The sequence below is a fragment of the Anticarsia gemmatalis genome, chromosome 11, assembly GCF_050436995.1.
Source record: "Anticarsia gemmatalis isolate Benzon Research Colony breed Stoneville strain chromosome 11, ilAntGemm2 primary, whole genome shotgun sequence".
NCBI classification, from domain to species: Eukaryota; Metazoa; Arthropoda; class Insecta; order Lepidoptera; family Erebidae; genus Anticarsia; species Anticarsia gemmatalis.
Genome location: NC_134755.1, coordinates 357,349 through 381,186, shown reverse-complemented (window position 1 = coordinate 381,186; position 23,838 = coordinate 357,349). Strand labels below are relative to the sequence as shown.

General features: G+C 33.5%; 1 protein-coding gene across 1 annotated transcript in view; it reads left to right on the top strand.

Moving 5' to 3' along the window:
• Nucleotides 1–21,942, top strand: part of LOC142976756 (uncharacterized) — a 130,508-nt gene extending 108,566 nt beyond the window's left edge. Inside the window, exon 2 of the mRNA XM_076120306.1 lies at nucleotides 21,816–21,942. Within this exon, the coding sequence (XP_075976421.1) occupies nucleotides 21,816–21,880 (65 nt within the window). The 3' untranslated portion in view covers nucleotides 21,881–21,942. The remainder of the gene's footprint in view (nucleotides 1–21,815) is intronic.
• The last annotated feature ends 1,896 nt before the right edge of the window (nucleotides 21,943–23,838 follow it).

Sequence of the window (23,838 nt, the reverse complement as noted above, 5' to 3'; positions counted from 1 at the left end):
TCATTCTGTATAAAGTCTTCTATAATAAAAGTGGGTTTGGTAAGCTGGATAGGTCAAGTTATACTGGTGGTGTTGATCCGGGAAGCGCGTCCCCCTCCCGTAGGCCGGGAAGTGTTTCGGCATAGGAAATATCTCTTAAGTACAGATTAGGGTTGTCCAATTTTATGCTACGTTACAGAAATTTGAATATTCATAAAAATGGTTTTCGTTTCGCTTCTGAATTGGGACTTATATTTATGGGACTGATTTTCCTTTTACAAATTACGTCTTCCGTGTAACGTTTTAGACTGAAATTTGGATGCACGAACTATGGTATGTACTTATAAGTATGTTATTTAGCCCGTTTACACGAAGCCAAATTCTGGCTTCCATTAGATTGGTGAAAGGTTTTCCTTGAAATTGTAAGCTACTGTTTATTTATTTACATTTATATTTTAATTGTAATTGAAAATCATTTTTAAAATGTAATTAGTTTGAAAATTTAGATTTAAAACAAAAACGTTTCATTATAATTCTACAAAAAAATGAATTCAAAACCAAAGTACCTACCACCTGTAAGATTTTCGAAAAACAAGATTGTTAAGGAAGTTGTACGATTATTGTATCCTTTGATGAACCGAGTTAAAGTAATAAAGAGAGGGAAAGATAAGTAACATTATAATATAAGAGGATAATATTTCTTGAATCTTATTAACAATGCCCGCAAGATTTATTTCCCGCAGATAAAAACCTTTTTACGCTATAAAAAGAATTTATACGCCAATAAATCGCATGCGATGTACATTATTCAAACGTATACATAATTTTTGCAAAACATCCCTTGAAAAATTATAAAAATAACGTTTCTTTTTTAAAAAAGTGGAATTGGTAAGATAAGAATAAATTATGAGAAAGGAAGTGGCATTAAAATAATATTAATTCGTTTGGGGCACCGTGGCTGGGGTCCCGCGGGGCCCCGCTCGTAGTCGGTGGTCCCCCGCTTGCCCCGGGCTTGTGATGCGACGATCTTATCACCCTGTCCTGTATCCTATGGCATAGTGCGAGTGTAACGGAACACAACGGTTTAATTTACAAAAACCCCAAGGGCTCCATATGCTTTCATATCTACTAACGAGATCTGCTGCAATTTGAAATATGGAGAAGGTGACTAGATATGAAATGTAGTTACCTACAATCTTGTATTAAACCTTGGTCTCTTTTGTGCAACCTGGCGGAATCTTCAAGCAAAATAACTTTAATAGAGCCTAACTGTGTCTAAACCTTTTGTGACTGACTCACGTTTTAACTGCTTTATCATTTGTAATGAAATTCAGCACAGATATGCTAGAATCAAAGCTTAAGCTAAATTTTCCAAAATAATACCTTTAAGTACGGACATAGGGTAAGCACGTGAGTGGAGCCGAGTCAGCCAGTCTTTTATAAAAATTATGCAAGGCAATATTTTAAAATGTATGACAGAGACGGTTCTTCCAAAAAACACGTTGCATTATTTTCTCATCCAGTCTAGTTTTTAATCAAGATCTATCTGCAGTCATTCGTGAAGAATTCTTCAATTTTGTTCGTTTCATTACATCTAGATTGAACGTGGAGGTACTCAGAGAATTCAGCATTACTTCAGACAACATTGAAGACTTTGTTCTCCTCTAAATTAGTCCTTGGTTGCACCGAAGGTCAAATTGAACAAGTTTTTTTTGCCTTGAAGCAATTTAGTGGTCTGCTAGTTTTATGTAGTATTGATTACCGAGTTTGAATTAGTTACAATGAGTCTGAAAAAGCTATTTGTTTGACTTGGTTCTTGATTTGAAAGTCTTTCGACTTGGCTATTGTTTTTTGAACATGTCTAGAAAATTAAGAAAGTCTTGAAATGTATTTATTGTCTTTAATTATCTTGGAACTGTAAGTTGCTGCGGCCTCAGACGTATAATTTTAAAGATATTTTGTTAAAATAAATACGATCTGGGGAATCTGTCACGCATCTCAGTTGACAACTATTTTAAATACACTATGCTGTACATTGCTTTCTCTCTTAAATTATAGTTATTTCTACGCTACGTTAAAGCAACAATGTACTAGTGATCTTCAATTTGACCTACACTAGTGGTCAACTGAGATACGTAATACGCGTACTGGTTTATCTTAATAGACATACCGACAGAAAGTCATTTATACAGACAGTACTTAACTATTACTTTAACTTGCTTGTATTATCTCCAGACACTAAAAACTAAAACTACCCGAAGATATTATTGAGTTAATCTTGCAAATGATATTAACAATTCAACAAAATCAACTGCAAATAAAGGAATAAAAACAAACGAAGACGCAAAAACGGCTCCAACTGTTTTTACTCGAGTGCGCAGAATGCAGTAACGCTTTGCATTCGCTATCTTAATCCTGGATAAGGCAGCGCCGTGGTACTGTAATACGCTCGTTATACTTAAAACAGAGGGGTTATGAAAGATCCCAGACTTACGCTGAAAGGTTGAAGAACCCATTGGAAATGGAAACGTTTATGTTAATAAGAGTAAAGACTCTGTTGAGAAGAGATAGATTCTATTTTGTAATTGGATGCTTATTCGACAAATGATAGAAGTAGTCTTACGTTCTTAGTTACCTATACCACAATACAGAAGATAATTAATCAAATTAAATCATATCATGCGGCGCTAATAGTGCATTTTTCATCAGTGTACTTGACGTTTCGGCACGGGATGTAATTCCATTATTTTAGAGCTATGGGTGTGAGATTGAAACTTGCTGACACTTCGACCATGGACATCCATCCATCTTTTTTAGACCCATGTTCGTGTCTATACGGACAAAGACGCAGGCATAAGTATGTAGTAAATAAATATATTTATAGACAAAATCCTCTTTGCCCTAACCTAGCATCGAACTCGGAACTTACAGATCTTCAGTCACGTATAAAGCCAGTATTAACGAGGCAGTTAAAATAAGAAATGTTTAAGACAATTGTAATCCTCAAGCATCTACGGAAGGTAAATTTCATTTTATTATTACACGAACAAAATGTTGATATTTTGTGCTCGGAAATTTATCGTGTTTACAGTAATAATTAAATGTTTGGATCCCGAGCGACCTTTCCTTCGTTTAATGTTCTAACAATAAACGATATGGGCAAAGAAATTGAAAATATTGAGTTTTCTGAGAAATTTGGTTTACTCATGAGGTTTTTTATGAGCCTAGGATATATCAATCGACTTGATATTGAGTTTACGTAATCCTTAATTCATAAATAACAATATCAGTTTCAAATACGAAATGTTTTATTGTTATTATGGTCAGATTTTGTAATTTAACTATATAGCATAAGCATATACTATCTTGTTGTTTGATAATATGCTTGATATCTATGCTTCATCAAAATATTATCAGACGCTCTTCAATGGCAAACATTACATTCTTACCACAGCAAATATTTTTCGTTCGATGTAGCAAAACATATTTTTCTTAATCATAACTTCAACGATCTTTTTAAAATCCCTATTTTTATTAAAAAAAACTAGAGGCTGCGACTTCGTCCGCGTGGAGACCCTTCCCGTGTAAATCCCGATATCTCGGGAACTCCGGAATAAAAAGTAGTCTATGCGTTATTCTGGGTCTTCAGATACCTATATACCAAATTTCATCGTTATCGGTTGAGTAGTATTTGCGTGAAAGAGTAACAAACATCCATAAATATACATACATACATACATACGTGTGTATGTAAACATTAAACAATCATTATAAATGCGAAAGTTTGTGAGAATATACATTTCCATAAACTTTCGCATTTATAATGTTAAGAAGATATTGGTAAGATAGTGCACAATAAACTAACGAGTAGCGAAAATTCAAGTCCTCACCTTCGCTAAAGCCAATCATAGTAATATCTTTAAAATATTACTATTCAAAGTTCCCTTGATATTCATCTAGCAGCCCTACAGTGAACGAATGTGGATGTGACAGTTTATTTCGTTAGCCACTTAGCAGCTGATTGACCTGAGAGAGCGGGCCTCTCACACATTTCACGCGCTGAGCCACATCTGTCCGTCTATGACCTTTATTAGTAAAAGTACATCGGATATATAAAGTATTTTTACCTACGGGAGACTTTGTATTCGTATTTTATGCTTTGCTTGGAAAAAGTTGCTAATTTGTCGTGGGCCATAGATCAGATAATGGGGAAAGTTTAAGTTACTGATTGAATAAAATTCAATTCTGGCTTTATCAGCAAGAATAGGTATATTGCGTGTATGCTTATGTTTGCTTTAATACTCACACAAATGAGAAATTTGTAATGCATAAGAAGACAACAAAAGTAGAAAGCGTCGTATTATAATAAATTTAAGTTTAAAATCGATATTTGATAGCTGGTTTGTCATGTGCAATAGAATGTCTGGTAAACAGATCATTACTTTGAAACAATACTATAAAGAAAGTCAAATTCGTACGTCTATAAATAATTCTAATACTTCAACTGTCAAAGAATATATAATATACTTATTAGGATAGTTATTTGAACAAGACATTATTATAAATTGCTACTATCTCTAAACCGTTTTTAAAATCCCTCTCCAGAATCGTTAAAACAATTGTCTTAGAAATAAATGGCTGGTTTGAACTTTTCACATTTCAAAGATACGGCGGCTAGAGTTCCCAAGACATTGTTAGTTTTCAGTTTAGAGATCGCGGGGTTAAGCTAGGATACAATTGAGATTGTACAGAACTTGGATGGTGTAAGACATGAGACACAAACATCTTTTAAAGAAAAATTGAGGTAGGGACCTAGGTGACTACCCTGAGTAAGACTGAAAATAATTTAAAGGTACTTTATCGGGAAAACAACAGCGATTTTTTTTTGCCTATAAGTAGGTGTAAATATTAATATAACAAAACCATAAAGCTACATTGAATATATTTAATAAGATTCTAAGCATACACATGACACAGTCAAGCGTTCAATTAATGGTACTAAGTGAATGGTCACTTGGAACGAAAATAATTGGCGCAAAAATATAGTCACAAAACAAAAGTACGAAATAATACGCAACCTCCTATGAATTGTTAGCGCTCTTAACTTAGCGGTCAGTGGATTTTAAAGACTTCCTACTTACAGTAAATTCCATTAAGACTGGAGTTTCCTATAAGTTTCGCCTAATTTAAACTTCACGAGTTTTGTTTAGTTTCAAACCAACAAACTCAATATTGGTATATTAGCTTTTACTTACTTAATGGCTATGCTTAATGAGATAGATGCGGCAGATAGAGTCAAATGGTAATAAAAATAGTCATATTACGATCAATCATAATAATCGACACAAACGTATTAGTGTAGGCGCAATGATCCCTGACCTGAGCGACGCCAATCAATCAACTTGATCCAACTAAACACCAAATACTATCTCACACACGCAACTAACAATGAACTCTATAATAAAACTATTAAAGTACAATTTACTACTAAACACAATCAAAGATTTGATGTCCACAGTGACGTGATTAATGGAACAGATCTCGATGTATTTGGAGAAGCGTTTAATCGGTACATTGATGAATTACTTGAAATAATACCGACTAAAATGTCTGTAACGAAGACTTACAAAGAAACGGAATGTTTAAATGTTAACGACGATAAATCTATGTGAGACAATGTAAGAAAAACAAGCGTCTAACGCGAGAACGATGATAAGACAAATGAGAAATAAAGCTCTCGGTTATAAGAAGTAATGCTCATTAGAAACAAATGTTTCCTTGCAGTAATCCAGTTGCGGATGTTTTGTGTTTTTACGCGCGGTAAGCGGCGATATCCAGACATTTCGCTAAAATTATTTCTCTCTTCCTGTTTAAATTTTGTGTCGAGTTTTCTTGCAACGTGTCTGCGGGGGTTTTTCTCCGCATTTCAGACGCAAAGTTATGTTTTTGTATAGTTAAGCTGCAGTTCAAGACGTTGCAGCTATGTTTGAGCAGCGCTTGCGGTATAACATGAGCTTAATTAACAACTTTCAACAAGATTTAACGACACTCTCTGTTATGGTTTTCGGTAAATTCTCTGTGAAGCAAAAGGCTTACACACATTTGAATAATATTCGTACTTCGCAAGATGGATTTGTGCGTCGTAATCAAAAGCCTACTATTTTACTTCCTCTCGAACGTATCTTGAGCGCGAATCTAAACACACAACATCAAGAACTCGTTACACACAGTATAAACAAACGCCTCCATACATTGTAAGATTTGTTTACAAAACCTTAGCCGCGTTTCCTTTGATATGAAAGCGTAATGTGGTGGTGCTAGTGGAACGTTCTCGGGTGCACAATGAGCGCCACAAACACGACAATAAATTACGGGAGCGACACGCGCATTGACAAAGCGAGCCACTACATTGATGGATGGTACGATTTATCAACTATTTACAGAACTATTCAGGGGTCCTTATCGCGCCGAAACAAAAACATCTCAGCGATTTGCAGAGGTCTTAACGAGACGAGTCGGTATTTGCATAAATTTGCGTTAAGTAAATGGGGTCCCATGACAAGTTTAATCTTGTCTTTAGAATTTATTGCCTCCTAGCGTGGCTGCAACCTTCCAGCATTTGCATTGGCTAAATAAATATTTGCCCTCAGTTTAAAGTGAGTCGTCTCGCCTGACTTTCTTTTACAAACACTGTTGCATTCGTGGATGCTTTGAATTATTAATTCACTCTCTTGATAAGGTTTAAGTTGCTTTTTCTGTGATTTTTTGCTCACATTTGTATCTTTCGCTTCTTGATGCTGCGACCTCGGGTTATTTAATGTTCTTTATTTATACAGAGAGAATTAATAGAACGAGTGTAAGAGCACAGCTTCTTAACACAGAATAAGTTATTAATATAGCTTTCGGTTTTTAAAGTGCTCAACTAATCGACAAAGAATTTTATGGTTATAAAATATGAGTGTAAAACTTATCACACAAATATAGGCTTTTATATAAACAGGAGCTTTCAAATAAGCAAAAGTCTATCTAAAAATATGTTTTAAGAACTTAGTCTCACCTGACCAACCTGAAATTCAATATCGTAACCTTTCATCACAAAAAGTGTCCTAGTATCGAGCGGCAAAAGATGTTCGTCTCAATAATTTAATTACTTAAACTCATAACTCCTTTAGGCTTCAAATAAAAAACTTAAGTGTCCGTTAATATCATTTGCGAGCACGCCGAAAAGTTTTCACCACACCGCTGAACAGAAACCAACCTTATAGCCTTACGATAAGGTTGAATTTTGCATGGGAAGGTGTCGTTTTGGAACTTCGCAAATGTCTAATTTGCAAATGGTGGCCGTGTCGTAGGCCACGCAATTTGGCTTAAGCGAAAACTCTTAGCAGAACGTTTGAAAGTGGTCCCGTGGAAAAACACCGTATATTTATGAAAACTGCTGTACCATTGACGCGCTTTAATTATTTTAAGCTAAGTAGATTGGAGGACGAAAGGGAAAATGCAGTGTTTGTTGATAAAGATGAAAATTTGCGACAAAGTGGAGCGAGTGAAGCGAGACTTATTTTTGAACAGTGTTTTGTGTTTTTAGCTTAAGGTTAAGCTTTGTTATGATTCATTTATAAGAGCATTTATACAATTTTACACTGAAATGAATGCGATTACGCATTTTAATTTGGTATAATTGACGTTTTAGCACAGCGAATAGTTTGCAATCGTGCTTTGCAACGTGAAAGTTATGAAAGGATTTTTTGATGAAAGACTGTTAAGAGTATCCCGATGCTTGATAACCTAGATCTAACAAGATACTTGCAAATCAATTTAATCCTGCATACGTTTATTAAGTCCCAATAGACATACAAAAAGCCATACTATGTATTATTATAATGCAAAAGTAACTCTGTCTGTCTGTCTGTTACTCAATCACGCTTATACTACTGAACCAATTTGCATGAAATTTGGCATGGTTTTTTTTTGAAAATGACGCATTCCCATGGGAAAATTCAGATGGCGGACGAAGCCGTTGGTAAAAGCTAGTTGGATATAAAAATGAACCAAATCCCATAATCTAACACAACCACAAAACTATACCAGTAAAGTCTAACTAATAACCACGGTACGACGCCATGTTTATACCAGTGCTGCTTTCGTTAAAGTTTCTTTATTTAACATTCGTTCACTAACTATAGTGTAGTGTAGTATAGTTTCATGAGTCATCTAACTCATGAAACTTTAATTTCCGAACGATATCAAGATATCTTTAATATTCAATACTTTACTGTTAAGTTTCTTAATCAAAATATTAGTTATTCAGGTAAAATTTTAAAAGAAACACCACATTTCTTAGGTCTTGATATTAGCAAAAAACACCACACCTTTTAATAAAAATGTACAAAACTATTATTAGTATTACTTAACTCGTAAGAGTTGCAAGCTATAGTTAACCAATAATCTGATCTAACAATCAGAAGATGAATCACACGGAAAAAAAAAGATTAGAATTCAGCAGCATTCAGTTTTTCTTTTTACAATTTTCATTAGAAACTTTACCTAACAAAAAATTAAATTAAATATTTTGGGACAAAACACACACTCACATTTGATTCCAAACTAGGCAGAGCTTGTACTATGGTAACCAAATAACTGATAACTAACTTATACAGGGTGTCCCAAAACTCAATGATAATCCGAGACAGGATGAAAGGCCAAGTCATACCGGCTATAGGAAAAATAAAAAAAAAATTCCATGTCACTTAGTTCAGCAATACACGAATTCTTTCCTCTGTCACGAATACAGGCTCTGCAACGACGTACAAAAGATTTTTTCACCAGTCAAGCAAAATTCCTTGCATTTATTTCTTCTGACGCTGTGTCAATTTTCTGGCGAAGTTCTGATAGATTTTGTATTGATTTTGAATAGACTTTTTCTTTTATGTATTCCCAGTAAAAAATATCTACTAGATTTAGATCGGGGGAACGAGGATGCCATAAAATTGTACCACTGCGTCCGATCCATTTGCGAGGGTACTCTTCGTTCAAATAAAAATAACATTTTTAATGGCAAGAAAAGTAGCAAGTGTTGCACCATTTTGTAATCTTGATTAAATGCGCCAACTTTTGAAATAACTTGCCAAGGGTAGTGTAGTACATTTTTTTTTTCAGTATGAAGCGTCAAAGTTGACTAACGATATTTTTGAGAAAGATGACTCACTAAAACTTAACTTTTTTTATTAAATTAACAATGTTTTGTGCATTAATTTGTTATACGATTAATAGCATATTTAATTAAGATCACGAAATTCCAAAAAACACAGCGAAATTGTGACATTGGTGATCACAAGACTTGAAAATGCGACCAAGGGTGTGGATTTTAAACTTTTTTGAAAAGTGTCTATTATTGCTGAACTAAGTGACATGGAATTTTTTTTTTATTTTTCCTATAGCCGGTATGACTTGGCCTTTCATCCTGTCTTGGATTATCGTTGAGTTTTGGGACACCCTGTATACTTCTAAATACAAAGATACATTAACATCCAAAATATCCATAGATATATTAACATCCAAAATATCCAAGCATAACTTCACTTACCACTATTTCTTTTCATCTACAGTATTCTCTCTTAGAATAGTTCCACACTAATAAATTCGCCACTTAAAGCTAGCTTAATATAAAAACTGTAATCTGTGTTACAAATCTGGTTGTATTTATTAGGTGGAGGCGTTAGCCGCGAGGCCTAGCTCACTGACCGCTAATTACACCCGTTTCTTGCACACTCGTGCCTTCTGCGTACAGTGAACAGCATTTATACGGTAGTTAATACGATAGTACTATTTATTATGAAGCAGTTACAAAGATCGACTGCTGATTTGAAGGTCTTGGATTCAATTTCCGGGTGGGGCAAAGTGCTAATTTTTAAACTTGAATATTATCAATATACTGGTATCACATAAAACTCTTCTATTACTGAGTAACTGACTTACTGATGGACAACGTAGAGCCAAAGCAACTGAGTGTAGAGTTGATATTGGGTATCAAGATTCTTTAGGAAATGTAGAGGAGCAATAAGAAAGGATTTTTTGAAAATTTTCCATGTAATAATTCATTAAATAAACCAATATTAAAGTAAATGTTTAATAAAATATACTTGCAGGCATGACTAATAATCCTTCGACAATTTTATTAGGAACGAATATCAAAGCTCGGCTTTAAATACTCTTTCACTAACTACTACGCACTATTATGAGGCTGACTGTACACGAAAGGCATTTTCGCCGATTTTCCACAAAAAGTGCCGCGCGGTCAACAGCGGAGGGTAGTGGAGGGCGGGGCGAAGGCGATTTATACCCTCTCATCCCTCGAGGATACTCTTATCAAGTCAACTCATACGGACTGATATATGAGCCGGCCTGCTGCGGGAATCTGCCTCATACTGCCTCGTCCTGCCTCACACTGCTCTGCGTTTCATTTAGATTATCTCCCCAAAATGGCAGTCTTGTTTCCTTAGATATGACTTTTTTTCAATGAAGTTGGGTAATATTTGTTTTCAGTTCCGAGTCCATAAAACCGTAAGATACAATACTACCTACGTAGCAATTAGTCTATGAAAAATTTCTGTGCATTAAAAAAAGCTTTTGGAATCGGTATTGCGGCGTAATTGTTACATTACATATATAAATATTTATGCTTTGACAACGATATATTTCAGCAGTATCATAATATAAATTGATACATGTATTTTTACACAAGTATACTTATTTATTTGACTTACAAACTAACTCGAAATGAATAATACTTACATTTTCTTTTCTACAGTATTTCATAACTATAGTAAGTTTTATACAGTGCTCAACTTCCAAGGTCTATGTTAAAAATAATATTCTTTCGCGAAATCGCTTGTATTATTTACGAGACTATAAATATTGTTCCTATTTCAGTCGAGTTCATTTTTAATACTTTTTTCAGATTTATCGTTATCGCTACATCAACATTTTTGTTACTTTATTTAAGGATCGTGATTTATATTTATATTTTATAGGCTATGTATTTTTATTATTTAGGCTTTTAATGTCCAGACTTTTAAGGCTGTGTTTCAAATGGTATCATGGTCTTTGTTGACTTTATTCTATAAGTAGTTAAGTCCTTTTTACTTATGCTGAGCTAGTCACTTGGGTGTTGCAACCGAAATTGTCGTCATTTTTATTTAAATTTGTATATTTACACTAGCTATTTTTGAAGATTTGTTTACAAAAATATAATAATAATAATTTTATTTCTCTTTCACAATGGTACCTTAATTCTATAACATATACATTGAGGCAGAAACTCTATGTTTGTGTATGTAATTGAGAAACAATAAAAATAACAAATATGAATGATAGTAATATAAAAATAAATATTGGTTTTGAGTACACTCTTAATTAGATATTTGGAATCGAAATATGTTTTGTTAATTTTATTATTTAAGTTCAAATTCAAATTCAAATTCAAAATATCCTTTATTTCGTAAACTTTTTACAAAGTATTTGAAATAGTCACGTATCTTTTGTCCGTTTCGGAAAAGCTGGTTGCTCGTGAGAAGAAACGGCAAGAAACTCACGGCTTGCTCTTTTAAAATGTCAATTTGCTTGATACAAGATGATTTGATGATTTACTGTGTACACTCAAAAAAAAAGCTGTAAATAAATCTAATTTAAAATTTAAGCTAATAAAAATAGTAATAATCTTCAAAAGGAAACTTATTGGTAGGACACAGTAAAACATTGTACATTAAAACATTAATACATTATTTATTATTTATACATTAAGCATTAACAAACTATGTTTGACTTAAAAGCATTTTTATTCCTTAAGTCTACAGTTTATTATCTTATTAAACAGAATGTATGCACACATACATTTATCCAGTTGAGAAAGAAGTTGTTTGCATTTAATTGCTTGACGTTTCGGCACAAGTTACACAATCGCAAACTGACATTCTACATTTTAGACTGTACTGTGAAAAACACAGTTCAATATGGTTCTAAGAAAAAATATTACAAAACCAATATCGTGAAGGGTTATAAGCTGTCCATAGCAAGTGGTGCGCGAGGGTGAGGTCATCGGTTACCTATCACGGCTCACAACATTGCACATCACAACGTTCTCTCAACCCAATGAGTTCCTGTTTCATTTTCCCTTTATATGTATCGTATTTTCTCCTAAATTGATTCTTGGAATCAATTTTGTCTAGCGACCGTTTTTGATAAGAGTTAGTTATTTATTTGATTTGTTGTTGTTTTGTTAGTATTTTTAAAGTTTTTGTGACTGTTTTAATTGAAAGTCTCCATAATTAACCTTCTTTTCATTAGTGCTGATGTTTAAAGTTTGGAAGTGAAAAGCTTTGAATAACTTTACACTTGATTTTCAGTTACATATAAAAAACGGCCACTAATATAATTATTAAGAACTAATTAAAAACTTTTTACCGTAGGTACAATTTTTGCGGTAATTTTTAATCGTCAAACTGTCGTTACTCCATAGTACAGAAGCTTGAAAGTCCAACAACTAGTCTTACCGAGAGGTATCGTGTTATAACCAACGTGTGGAGGGTCCTATAGGCTGTCACTCTGTGTAAAAACATAGGTGTAATAGAGATGATAAAGTAGAGAAACCATTCTCTTAAGAATAAATGAGACGACCTCATAAGTATAAGGTACTTACATATTTTAAAGTTTGGAATTTCTCCCTTTATTCTATATTAGCATGTTCAAACATGAGGTCAGCTTCTACAGTTTGTCACAAACAAGTATGACGTCACACCGCGATAATATAATATGCAATGCCTTCAATAAAGTCCGTGGGCGTATTGCTCAAGCGTTTGTTTTGTCAATGTCTCAGTACGTTTACTTATGCAAATACAATCATTCAATACTAATTTATATGTATTTCGTTTGCCAATACTAAATGTATGTGACTCATTCATAATCGAATATGTTTCGTAATATTGTGTTTTGTTTTGATGTACTTACAAGCTTTTGTGATATCATTCGCTTTTGGGGACCTTTGAACTAAACATTTTTGCCTAGTATCGTCCCGAAATAAGGCGTAACCACTTTTTTACAAAGTCAAGTTCAAAGTCTTGATGCAACAAACCAATAGATAAGCCGATCATGCTATCTTGTACCGAAAACTTGAATACCGAAAAATTTTCGACACTTATAGTCAAACACGAAGTAATTAAGTATTTCGTTAAAAAAAAATATGTTAGGCATGATAATGGAAACCGACAAATTAGCAATGCATGGAATCACTAGGATCTCAGTTTGTAATCGAATAATTTTAATTGAATATTTTCATTAATTCAGTTCCAAATACTCTACGCAAAATAGGTACTAATTGTCAAACACTCTACATAAAATTGCACAAAAGTATCAAAACTCCATAATCACACTACACGTATAGCGGCTGATAGTGTACGTAGTTAGTCGTACAAACAGTAGCGTTGCGACCGAGATCCGATCAATGCAGGTTAATCTAGATTGATTCCTGAACGTTATAGCGTCAAGTGAAACAGGGGAGGTCAAATACCGTGCTCGAGTTTGTACTCGTTTAGCTAAAGCGGTGTGTTTAGATACTAGTTATTTTTGTAATTATGTGTAGTTGGCTACTTAAGCCAAGCTTTTCCAAAATTATGTATTGGTGACTCAATGCGTAACGACTCTCACGGAAGAGACCTTTTCTCAGCAGTGGGAGAGTCTTGGGCTAAAAATGTGTTTTGTTATAAAAAGAAGATTTGTTATTTGTTTTTTTTTGTATAAAAGCTTTGATATAGAATAATTTAAAATCCAAGCTTTTGCTATCTGATCTATACTAAGTGAATCGGAACTTAAAAGTTTAGTCATTTTATAATGATGACTAAAAAGTTGACCAAAACAACGTAGCTCAGACTTTTCAGCGTTTAATTTTAAACAGTCCTTATTCATACTACGTAAGTTTATAATAGGTGTAAAAGGAAAAAAAAATCTTCTGCCTTATAACACGAAGCACATTTTCTGTTTCTTTCAAAGCTTACTCAAAAAAAACTTATCGGAAAATCTTTCATACAAAAGAAAGTGCAATCCATACAATAAATTATAACACCATTAAGGACAAAAGGCCTCCACTTTTTACTCCTAGTACTATGGTATAATAGACACATGGCGGTTTCCAAAAGCCATCTATTGTGGCCCTTGGCTTGTGCGGTGTGTATGGGTGTCGACGCTAGTGCATTAATCATCTGAAGGCGGATGCGGATGCGGATGCTGGGTTTTTATTACCAGTGAAGGGCTCTGGGGATCAATGATGCTGTTGGATAGGAAATTGGGAGTAGTTTAACTGCGTTGTATTTGCGATGTAGGTGAATGTTGTATTGCGTGTTTTAAATATGGTTTGAGAAGATTATGGTCTTAATATTGTAGCAGACGTTTATTCTATTTTCTGTTAATTAATAATTTTATATATAAAAAAAATTAGGGTTTATTTACTTTGTGAAGCCAAAATAAATTCTCAAAAAATTTCTTGCATCGCTTTGATTGTAGTTCTTTTTATTATATTCACCAAAACTACGAAAGTCTGTTATGTTTTGCAATTTTTTTACTCTTAACAAAAGATGATTTAAGCCCTGCATAGATTTGTTTTCTATTCCACAAACCATACTAAAACTGTATTTCTGCAATTTCCTTTAGTACGTCTTGCCTAAGGGTGTAACATCGGTCGAGTGAAGATAGCCGAGAGCCCCATGATATAGTGTTCCTCCGACGTGTGATGAAAACGCCGTGATCTGAACACATACAAAAAACTGAGATAACCACCGAAGCCTTGGAGATTTCCTTCCAACGGTCATGATTGATGATGTTAGAAGTAAATGATGCTCTTACAATGGACATGTGAATCCGATTGAGGTTCGATTTATGTTAGTTTTTTGTTAAAACGCTTTTGAGGATATCTTATTATTATTATTGGTGGAAAGATTGTTTCTTTTGTTGTTGTAACTTCCCAATAGTACGATATTGTTGGAAAGTTTCCCATAATACCGTGTTGATATGCAATTTAATTGAACAAAATTGTTGAATTTTATCTTGCTAATATTTCTGAGAAGGTAATCTAACATTGCACAAGACTTTGATCTTTGCAAACAGATTTACAAATTATACGTGAAATAACTGAAAACTTAATAAACCGCAAATAAAAAGAATGAGCTGAAACAATTTTCAGTCACAGACGTAAGAACTCGTTACTTCAATAAGTAGAAATTGCACAAGAATATTATTTTTATTCTTTTATAACATATACATATATTTACTTTACTTTACATTGCCTTGTAACTTTAGCCTTACATATTGACATTTATTAGTCTTATGTGCCTCCAATCCTTTTTTAATACCTACCTATATACTTATAAGTTTATAAAAAAACTAGCTGACCCGGCAAACGTTGTTTTGCCATAAAAAATTAAAAAAAAGTGTCACTTAGGGTGAAAAATAGATGTTGGCCGATTCTCAGTCCTACTCAATATGCTCACAAAATTTCATGAGAATCGGTCAAGCCGTTTCGGAGAATTTTATATATTAAATTATATTCTACTAATAAATAAATAACAATAAAGTTAATTAGAGGAAATCGTGGCATCGTAAATAATCGGATCATGTCTTTATTAAATCGTTTGTTGTGGAAATGATCAATTAGTAGGTTTGCCTCAACTCTCGGGTTTACGTGAAGTGATTTAATACTATGTTATAAATTATATGGATTATTGATTATGATTACGGTTTTGAGATTTTTTATAATATCAGATACGCTCCCGACACGATTTTTTGATGATGTAGTTGTATGTAGCAAATCTTTCGCATCAACGGTTTACTTTGGTCTGATTATGAGACGACAATTTAGTCTCAACAAGAATAGACTAAAAGATTTTTCTTGATAATGACAATTTAAAGAAGGAAAACGCTACATCACATTGAAGCATTCTATAATTGTAGTCGATATATTGACTTGAAGGTCCAGAAAAAACTTTCATACCCACAAAGCAAACATTAAAAGCTTAAAAAAAAAATCTTAAAGTCTCACATTTTATTCACAAAATTATTTCCTTAAAAATCATCTGAAAATCTGTAGCTGCATACGTTTGTCGCTTCACTGTTCACATCGTATCGCTGTCGTGTCGTGTCATATAAAGGGTAGATGTTGGTATATAATTCCAACAGGTGATTTCATAATATTATTGTGATCTGGGCACCTCGCCTTTATTACTGAATTATGCGTTATGCTAATTCTGACATTCAAGCCTATCCAATTTTGATGGTTTATTACTCTCTGATACTTGATCTCAATAATGACATTATATTTCTCACTAGATTTTACTAGTGGCTTTGCTCGAGTGGATTTTGAATATTTTAACCCTCGAGGGTGGATTAAAATTTTGGAGTTTTATGAATTTCGTGGTGTGTTTAATGTCTATTTAATGTATTTTTACAAAAATAGGTATACTGAGTAAAACAAATGGGCCACGGAAGCCAAGATAGCTTCACTGACCAATCTCACTTTTAGTCATTTTTATTCTCTCTTAATAACAAATTCATCTAACTTATTGTACCAAAATATTAAACGAACAAAAAGAAACTATCCACTGTTAAAATAAAGAAGGAAGCTGGCAATAAAATAAATAACAGTTCATAAAAGAAATCTAATAGAGAAACACACATTAAATCACGTGACCTAAATAAGTCGTGTTATTAACGGATACTGAGACACTATTTTGAATATATTCCTAATTGGACTATAAATAAGAACTTTGTGAAGTAATAAACAATGCGCGGCGCCGGTGACGATATAAAACTTAAGAGTAAAGATGACTTTCCACTGACGAAGTGAGACAAAAGTGGGATCGAGATCATGTTTTGATACTTACATCCTGAAGAAAAAATGATGATATAGCAAAATCGTTGTCCGTAATCAATGCTGTTTGTAAGTTATGTTGTGTTTTCGTGATGATAAAATCTTATATTGCGGAATTTGATGCTGATTTTTTCTCAGTAACTAGACAAAAGAAACATGTCTGTGGCTCGATTCTCTATTACTATCAACTACCGACAACCGACTGTGATCGAGAAATTTTGTATACAAATCTGATCAGCACCTCTGACGGGCGTCGTAGAAACAATTTTGGCAGTACATTCTAAAAGTCAAAATGTCGATAGCTAGCCGGTTGTCGGTAGTTGATAGTGGTAGAGAATCGAGGTACTGAAAGTAAAATCATTTTGTCGCATAATCTAGTTTTAATTTAAAAAATTACAATGATTTTTGTCTTTGCTTCAGTAGTGTGAAATGACCTTAACAATTTGACAACTCAAAACGACTTATTTCCTACTACGAATTAAAAATACGTTAAACCTGTGTTGTACCGTTAGATATAATATAATAAAGCTATAAACAGCTACAGACAGTAATGAGTATTATTTAAATGTAATAGCCAGTTTGAATCTCGAGGTTTAAGTTACATGACGTTATAATATTATGTATGGTAATTTGTCGGTGTGTCTGTGTTGCTTTGATTGTAATGAAATTGTGAAGCTGATCATGATGAGAATGTTAGGTTTTCAATTACTATGGAAATTGATGCATTCTACATTTTTGAGATGCTGTTAACTTGATATTGAGGAGCTCGTGGCTTGGTTATCAACAGCCGCGCGAGTCAATCTTTAAGGTTAAGCTAAGCTTGCCGAGGTTGATCTATGGATGGGTGACCATCTTATACATATCGAGTTACCATAACGTAAGTATAGTAGAACAAATAAGTATTTTTTAGCTCTTTAATCATAACTCTACTGCAAATGCGATTCAAACCTGTCCCTGAAAAACTTAATTTTAATCTATCAATTATTTCAAACATCTCCGCGTCACATAACTAGTATACCACTAACACGATAATGAGACATCGCCCATGAATATCCATTTATGATAATGACATAAAGACATAAAACGCTAACTATATAGCTTTTAAGCTCTTCCCCCACTGTGAACTATAATTTATAGCTTAGGAATAATGTTCACTACTGAGAGGTAATTATGACATGACGCGTGGTGAATACCATCGTTAAATTGATGGCATTTGTGTATAGCTTGAAGATTTTACAAAATGTGATGAGTTTAAGATGTTTTAAAGCAATCGATCGATCATTGAGCAGCAGTAACAGGAAATCATATTACCGACGGTGGTCGAAATATCTTAGTACCTACATGAATTAGTCAATCTGTAGAAATTTTGGCAGCAATCGATGCTGTCAAAATGATGTAAAATACTATCGTAATGCTCGTTTGTTTGTGTGTGATCAACTAATTTGACTTAACTTAGTGTACTTTGTTTGTATGTTTATTAAACTCCGAGACAGAAAACTAGTTCGTAGAAGGAGTTGCTATGGTTACTCTTAGGTGCAATGATTTGCCAAATTGCCAGAGATTCTAAGATATATTTTTATGCGAAAATTGTCCTACAAAAAATAGCCGCAGTTAATATTCTTTATGAGCAGTTTCATGTATAAATTTATTCAAGAACTATTATACAACTACAAATATAACTGGGTCACGAAGATATAAAACTATTTCGTATTCGTATCACCTGTCCGACGCGCAAGTTTCTTACCACAGAACTATAACTTCGTACCCACTGAAGACACATCCAGTTCATTTTATATCGGATCTGGGGGCACGGAAGTGCCCCCGCAAGTCGAGCAAAAAAAAAGCGGCACGGCCGTAACATCCTTTTCTCGAAGCAATTCGGTCTATTTTTGACACCCCTATAATTTCGTTGTGGATAAAACAAGAAGCCTGGATTTTCAGCAATTAATCAGTCATTGTATAAACACGGTATATTTAAAATTTCAGTCAATTTGAACCAGTAGTTTAAGAACGACAACTTGTTAAAATTTTGAATTTTGTCACTCACTGATTCACTGACTCACTGACTCACCGATCATCAAAAGTCTAAGGTACTTCTAGTAGACTTAGAAGCTTAAAATTTAGAATACAAATAGGGTTTAGTGTTTTAATCATAGGAAAAATTTAATATTTTGTAATTTCAGTCCAGTTTTCTAAATACACCAACTGCAACAATAACTTTGTAATCCCATATAAATGTATAAGATTACAAGGTTACATTTGCAGTTAATGAATGATTATTACTGTAGAAAATAAAATAAATAGGTGTAAATAGGTACCTACTATATGAGGCATAACGGGAGGGGGTATAGGGTGGATAAGGGTGTTTAGCCCATGAAACTGAACAACATTCCCATAGGAAAATATGTTGAATTATGAAAAAAAACGTCTTTCCATACAAATCGGACTTATGTTCGCTCTACAAAAAGAAGTGAGATGCCATCAAAAACATTCTGTAAAAACCTCAAGTCTCGCCGTAAAAAGTTGTGAGATCTATATAATACCAAGTCGATTAATCTATTTAGTCTCTACTTAAAGGACCTTCTGTCTTAAGTTATTACGTATGTTATTATCATGCCAATTAAAAAAAAAATACCTTTAAAACAAATAGATCGACTTGGTCATCGCAAGAAAATACAAATTCGCCATTAACATTTCAGGAGCATTAACTTCTCTTCGTGCTGTGTAGATACATACTAATAATCAAATCATGCGATGGCCAGGTCGGTCTATTTGTTTTAAAGGTATTTTTTTTTTAATTGGCATGATAATAACATACGTAATAACTTAAGACAGAAGGTCCTTTAAGTAGAGACTAAATAGATTAATCGACTTGGTATTATATAGATCTCACAACTTTTTACGGCGAGACTTGAGGTTTTTACAGAATGTTTTTGATGGCATTTCCTTTTACTTTGAATCTTAAAATTAGGATAAGTTTTTCTTACCAACTTCTACAAACTTTTACCGACTTTAATAGAAATATTATTTATAAACGGTGAAATGTGTATTAAGGCAGTGCTATTTATGTGTCAAATATCGTAACCAACAGTTGAACAATATTGTTTTTAAATGATTCGAAACAAATTGTTCTATGCATCTCTAAATTAATGACACAAGCTGAAATAAATGGTAGAAGACCAGAACATCGGTCTGAAAATACAAAACCAAACATATAAATAAATCGTCTTTTTCAACCTTGTCGGTCCAATTTTCTTTCATTTCAAACAATTAGCAATTGGTTGAAAACACGTGTGGCCTAATTCACAATCGGCACAATTCACTGACACTCGAATTAACTGTTTATCTAACTACAGTTATTCTTGTTGGTTAAAAAACCGACTTCAAAAATGTATTTTGGAAAATTCGCTGAATAAAAATTCTTCTCCAAAACCGCCTCGTTTCTTTTTCACCTAAAAACAACTGCAAGTACTAAAAGTTGAATTTCCACGTCCTCATGAGACCCAGGTGATCTATGAATCATGTTATTACGTGACGTCCCGGGTTCGTTCCCGTATCTTGTCAATTATGCATGCCACTATTTGACACGGAGTCGTGTGTGGGATTTTTATGATTCGCACGATGAGTTATGCAAATAAGCAGCTTTATGTGTTTCACTCGTTGCCTCAGCTGTGATACGGAACTTGATTTGATAAGTTTTTAGGTGAATGTATTTTATTTTTAGCTGTGCATGCTACTTCGTTTGCATGAGTATTGGAAAAATCAAAGCTACTTGTTTTTCCAATGATTCGGTATGTCTGATTCGGTATTCAAGTATCTCCATTCTGTATATCCAACAAAATCAGTTAGCCAAGCTATGAGCTTTAAAATAAAATGTCAGGCATATCAGTGGTAGTTTATCTATTCAAACTGTTATGTTAATATGAGCCTAAACGCTATTGAGTAGGTAAACTACCGCTAAATGTACCTCAGAAACCGGGGGTTAATATGATAAAGTATTTATCCGCTCAGCTGCTATCTGAACTAAATATTAGGACCTCAGTCAATTTACAAAGTAATTTATTTAATCTCACCTACTCCTTAACATTTAATTTCTATCTATCCATAGATCTTAGTCAACAATCCAGTAATTTTCCTTTAACAAAATTACTAAGACGCTATTAGCCTCATTCTACGATACTCAATTAATTCCCTTTTTGTAAGTGTAATAATCTTAGATCAAATCATTTAGATAAACGCACCGATGTCCTTTAAAGAAAGGTTAAAGGTTACAATAATCTCGTTAAATTAAGTCGGTTCAAATTAACCGACTTTAAATATCTCAATAGGATTATTTATAAGTCGGTTCATTGTAAAGGAGTGTCAGTGGCACTCAAACTTGCTGATCTTTTTCTTTTCAATTATCCTTTATAGAAAGTTTTTATTGTTCGTTGGTTGGGAGTGAGTCGTTGAAGAATGCAGGGGTTGATAAGGGAGGTCTGTATAATGAGACTAATTTGCAAAAGTCACAAAGTTTGAAGCTATTGAGTCGTTCCGCTAATTGAAGTTGTGACTTGATCGATTTGATCATTAGTGGCGATTTTAAACACTAGAAGTAAATAGTGAACTTTATTTTGCGGGTATAGCAAAAACTAGCGGCTGTAATAGCAACTTTTGTTCGTCTTTAGTTTGTCAAATAACTTAAAGCCACAACGTGTATGGCATGAGCGATAGCAGTAAGATGAAACCACAGTGCGCCCAATATTTACTCAAATTCAAAATAATAATATCCTTTATTTCGTAAACTTCGTACAAAGTCAATTATTATTACAATTTTTTGCCTTTTTTTGTCCTGTAACTAATAAATTCTTATCACTATGTTAGAATTTATTGTAATTATGATTATGCTGTACTTGTTAATAACATTATTTTATTTTGTTTTCAGGTAAGAGCATGCATCACGAACTACTGACAGCTCGGTTGATGTTGGCGAAACAGAAACTAAGGTAAGTACACTGTATACTTAGGTTCAGTATAATCTAATATATAAAATTATCGCGACACAGTTTTTGTTACCGTACTCCTCCGAAACAGCTTGACCGATTCTCATGAAACTTTGTGAGCATATTGAGTAGGTCTGAGAATCGGCCAAAATCTATTTTTCATGCCGGTAAGTGACTCTTTTTTTTTTAAATTTATTGCAAAACAACGTTTGCCGGGTCAGCTAGTAATATATATGCAAGGGTATGTAAGGATATAATATGTTTGTTCGTTTCACACAGAATCTAATAAATTAAGGTTGATGAAAGTTTTTACGCAGATAGTTAAGTTTAGATGAGAATTGATACGTACGATTTCATTTTTACGGAATATTTTACAACGCGGGCGAAGTCGGGGACAAAAGTTAATAGTCTAATAAATTCTTCTATCAGTTTCAGTAGGTATTTAGTTAAATATCAGCTTGTCAAATAAAACGTAATCGTCTTAAATAAACAAACGCCTCAAGCCTTAGTTAACCTTTTCAATATTGAGTTAGAATATTAAATAATATTTAATACAACAGTGACAGCTTCTAACAATACAGCCTTAAGGTTCAAAAGACAGGATAAAGTACGCAGGTCTACTACGAGTTCACGAAAATAGGAGAAATTTCCACTTTCTCACCGCAACGCCACTCGTTCCGTTTTAGTGCAGTCAATTAAGCTTAAATTAGGTAAGAATCTCGGAATTCGAGATACCCAGCTGTAAGTCTGTAAATACTTGTATATTGACACTCTAAAAGGTAGGGTGTACGCAACTATAAAATTTCAAGGTCCAAAGTCCCAAAAACCGGTTTTTTGAGCTTTTTTTGTAAATATCTCATTTCCTATGGAATTTTTGCATTCGTATTCATTACCAATATTGTACAGTATAAAATTCTCTACAAATTTTGTTTGAATTTTTTTTTTACGGTGAACCGTTTTCGAGATAGAGGGGGGAGAGCGCGCGGTCACAGGATCATTTCAAGTCAACCGGTGCCTCCGGTCGAAGATGCGCCATATATATTATAGTTGATGAACTATCGATAAATCAATGATTTATAAATATTTGTCAATTTCTATTAACTATTACATTATTTTTTATCATTTTTTTCATAACCTATCCACTTTTTATTCAGTATTAATTAACTTATCAACACTTACCTGCCCATGTAATTGCAGAATTTTTCATGAAAATATAGGCACTATATTTGAATTTTAACCTAATTAATATTAATAACTTCTTACATGATGAAAAAAAAACATATAAATCAGTATTATTGAAAAGATATAGATTTAATATAATTATGAAGAAAATGATGACACCAATGACTTTTCGAAGTTATGTGTGTATTAGAAATAATTGTCACATGCTCCAACGGTGAAGGAAAACATCGTGAGGAAACCTTGCATGAATAAAATTTGTTAAATACATTTATTGAGGGCATGCAAAGTCCCCAACCCGCACTTGGCCAGCGTGGTGGACTCAAGGCCTAACCCCTCCCTCATTACGGGAGAAGACCCTTGCTCAGCAGTGGGACAGTAATGGGTTAAATTTATTTATTATTATAATCATTGATTTATCGATAGTTGACTTGAAATGATCCTGTGACCGCGCGCTCTCCGCCCTCTATCTGGAAAACGGTTCACCGTAAAAAAAAAAAATTCAAACATAATTTGTAGAGAATTTTATACTGTACAATATTGGTAATGAATACGAATGCAAAAATTCCATAGGAAATGAGGTATTTACAAAAAAAGCTCAAAAAACCGGTTTTTGGGACTTTGGACCTTGAAATTTTATAGTTGCGTACACCCTACCATATGTAGGTTTTGAGACAACTTTTAGGGTGTCAATATACAAGTATTTACAGACTTACAGCTGGGTATCTCGAATTCCGAGGTGAACTTACTATAATGACTGGACTATTTGTAAAACAAAAAATAATA